The following is a 3755-nucleotide window of genomic DNA, read 5'->3' on the forward strand; positions in this document are numbered from 1 at the left end:
CATTCCTGAACCCCCTGTGGGTAAGAAAAGTGGGAGAAAGTGACCCCGCTTTGATTTGTGCTGAGACATTGGGCATTAGGGTGGGAGGTAAACTGAACTCTGATGAGCTCAGAGGATTCATACCCTGAGAGACCTAGGAAGTGGGTCCACGTAGGCCTGTGGTTCTCTCCTAGTCATCCAGGCTGAGTGGCCTGCAAAGTCCAAAACCACAGCTAACGCCAAAGAGTCGTTTTGGTTTATTTTAGTTGAGGCTCCATGTAATAGAAAACCCTGAAAAAGAAGAATAGCTTAAACAAGATGGAGCGTTTCTCCCCTGTCTTTTACATAAAATATTAGGCCAGCATTTCATGCATGGTCTCGTGGTTGCTAGGGGCCCAGGCCTCTCTTTTCCTCCCTCCTCAGCACTTACTTCCATCGTGAAGGCCACCTCATGTCCCAAGAAGGTGGTCATAGCTCCAGCCAGGGGGGCAGCATGCCAGGGGCCTCTTTAAAGAGCTTTGCTGAATTCCCACTGGCAATGTTTGCTTACATCTCATTGGCCAGAACTTGGTCACATGGCTGGCTACAAGTAGGAAGGCTGGAAAATGTAGGATTAAAAAAAGAAAAAAAAATCTCTCCACCATACTTCACTGCTTCTCTGTAGGTAATAGAAAAGGTAAAGACCAGGGGAGGCAGGTTGACTTTTTATTAAGCAATATTTATTGCCAGGCACTGTGCTGTGTGCTAGGGATACAGTGGGGAACAAGACCAAGGATAGCACCCATGCTTTACACATAGTAGGTACACAACAAACGAAGAAACACAAGTTCCCTGCTCTTGCATGGTTTACAGTCTAGCACAAGTGACAAAGAAGTCATTATTTAATAGTAATGAGCATTAATGATAATAAGCACTAAAGAGAAGCTCAGAGTGCCAGGAAGGCCTCTCAGAGGTGATGACACTGGAACTGAGACCTGGAGAAGGAGCATTCTGGGAGAGGGCACAGCAAGTGCACGGATTCTGAAGCAGGATAAAGCTGGGTGTGTTTGAGGATCAGCAGGAGGCCCCTGTGACTGTGGCAGTGACTATGGTCAGAGAGAATGTTTGGTGAGATCTGGAAAGTCCTTGCATGTCATGAGTAGACTCTGTGACCTCATTTGATAGAGGGTCTAACCCAGTCTGGGGGGGATCGGGGAAAATTTTCCTGAGAAGATGACATTTAAAATCTAGGTACTCTCCCTCCCTGGAGCAGGCCCATGCATCTCCTAAACTCTAAGGGACCCCAAGAGGCTTGCAACCAGGGAGCATGGGCAGTGGCAGCTTGTCCCAGGTTAACCCCTTGAACCTGTCTCCAAGGCCTCTTTTCTCTGACTCCAGTGAGCTGACAGCAGCCCCACCTTGGCTCACCTTTTTCTCATAAAATTTCTAGAGAGCCAAAGCAACCCCAGCTAGTCTCCCCTGTTTCTTCTATCCTAGGCCTGTTCTTGTTTCACTGTCCCCAGCTTTAATAAATGTACTCTCAAAAAAAATAAAAAACATAAAATAAAATCCAGTGATGAATAAGAATTAGCTGAGCAAAAGATAGGGGGAGAAAGATATTCCAGGATGATGGAACAGAATGTGCAAAGGCCCAGAGGTAAAGAGGTACTTGGAGTATTAGAGGAAAGGAAGGCAGGGTGGCCTGAGCACAAACAGCAAGAGTGAGAAGAGGCTTGAGAGGCAGCCAGATAATGTGGGGCCTTGAAGGAGAAAATGGGACCTAGGATGAGGCCTCAGGCCCAGAGCACTGGTAGCTATGCCCTCCCACGTTCCACCCATGGCAGGAGAGGAGCTGGAGAGAGATGAGTGAGGACCCCTTTCTGCTTGTCCCTGCAGCAATGGCTCCCAGGACACATTTGAAGCGTGTTACAGCGGCACCTCCACACCCTCTTTCCATGACTCCCACTGCAGCGGCAGCGACCACAGCGCCTTGGGCCTGGAGCAATTGCAGGATTACATGGTCACGGTGAGCTGGGGCACCAGTGCAGACAGCACAAGCAAAGGCCTAGAAATTGGAGGAAACATAGGTTATTTCAGGAATCATAAATAATCTTGGACATGACTGGGACATGAAGTTAGGAGAGTATACTGAGGCCAGCTTGCTGAAAGGCCTAAACTAAGGTCAGCGAGCATTTTCAGAGGCGGGCTGGGCCAGCTATGCCCTTAGAGAGGGCTCTGGGCCTTTCAGGAAGGGGTTGGATCGGGGTGCTTCCTGGGATTGATCTCGAATGGTGTCCCCACAGTTGCGGAGTAAGCTGGGCCCCCTCGAGATCCAGCAGTTTGCCCTGCTGCTGCGGGAGTACAGGCTGGGGCTGCCCATCCAGGACTATTGTTCGGGCTTGTTGAAGCTCTATGGAGACCGGCGCAAGTTCTTCCTCCTCGGTGAGCCCTCCCGCCCCCCGCCCAAAGGTCAGCCAAGGCCCCTGCATGGTCATGACATTCCTGGTCAGTCTCCAGGCCCGGAGTGTTTGTTGCTTATCTCTCAGCCTCTGATAAGGCCAAGATGATGAGATCCAGGGAGCAAATGAGAAGACCGAGGTGCAGAGAGAAGGGACTTGCCTGCAGTCACAACGTCAGTAAGAACAAAGCAATGGTATAACCATTCCATCTTCACAGCAAACCTGGGAAAGGAAAGGATTCTTCCCGTCTGACCCCCTGAGGAAGCTAAGGCTCAGAGAGGCTAAGGAGCTTGTTCAAGGTCACACAGCTAGTGAGGAGGGCTAGTAAAACAACAGCGGGATGATCCTGTTACTAAGTTAGCATGTATTTGGCTATTACCATGTGCCAAGCATCACCTCATTGAATGGCCTCAGTTCTGGGAAGTGGAAACGATTACTTACCCCCGATTTTGGGGATGAGCAGACTGATGCTCAGAGAAGCAAAGTGCTGAAGTCACATAGTTAGTGACGGGGCTGAAATGAGCTCACTTGTACGGGGCACTCAGTGTGTGTTGAGAACCGTATTTAATCCTAACAAACCTACCAGGAGAAGGTGTGTGCTTATCTCAACTTTACCCTGGAGGAAAGTAAAGCTCTGAAGAGCTTTGTGTGTTTTTTTAATTTATTGATTTTAAACGGGGCGGGGGGGGGGGGGAGGGGAAGAGGGAGAAACATTGACTTCATGAATTCATTGGTTGACTCCTGCATACGCCTTGATCAGGGTTGGAACCTGCAACCCTGGCATATCAAAAACTCTCCAACCCACTGAGCCACCAGCCAGGGCCCAGAGTAGTTATTTAATGAGGGTCACACAACTCCATAATGGGGATGTAGCAATAATAAGCTAACGTGCAAAGAGCATGTACCGGGAACCACGAAATCTGTCATTATTCTCTGGCTCAGAGTCAAGGAACTTGTGCAAGGCCACACAGCCGGTGAGGGGTGGGCGGGACCTGAACCCGGATTTCCAGCGAAGGTGACCCCTCTGTGGGAGGCGAAGGGGCTGAACCCCCAGGAGTCACCTGCCCCTTGGCCCGCAGGGATGCGGCCCTTCATCCAGGACCAGGACATTGGCTACTTCGAGGGCTTCCTGGAGGGCGTGGGCATCCGCGAGGGCGGCATCCTCACCGACAGCTTCGGCCGCATCAAGCGCAGCATGAGCTCCACGTCGGCGTCCGCTGTGCGCAGCTACGACGGCGCGGCCCAGCGGCCCGAGGAGCAGACCTTCCACCGGCTGCTGGCAGACATCACGCACGACATTGAGGCGCTGGCCCCCGACGACGACGACGACGACGACGA

The 3755-nt window shown here is 51.3% G+C and overlaps 1 protein-coding gene across 1 annotated transcript in view; it reads left to right on the plus strand.

Annotated features, from left to right (window-relative positions):
- Positions 1 to 3755, plus strand: part of LOC102763613 (cerebral cavernous malformations 2 protein-like) — an 11518-nt gene that overhangs the window by 6558 nt on the left and 1205 nt on the right. Inside the window, exons 6-8 of the mRNA XM_015566649.1 lie at positions 1855 to 1984; positions 2262 to 2400; positions 3497 to 3746. Coding sequence (XP_015422135.1) covers positions 1855 to 1984; positions 2262 to 2400; positions 3497 to 3746 — 519 coding nt within the window. The remainder of the gene's footprint in view (positions 1 to 1854; positions 1985 to 2261; positions 2401 to 3496; positions 3747 to 3755) is intronic.

The sequence above is a fragment of the Myotis davidii genome, unplaced genomic scaffold, assembly GCF_000327345.1.
Source record: "Myotis davidii unplaced genomic scaffold, ASM32734v1 scaffold562, whole genome shotgun sequence".
Classification (NCBI taxonomy): domain Eukaryota; kingdom Metazoa; phylum Chordata; class Mammalia; order Chiroptera; family Vespertilionidae; genus Myotis; species Myotis davidii.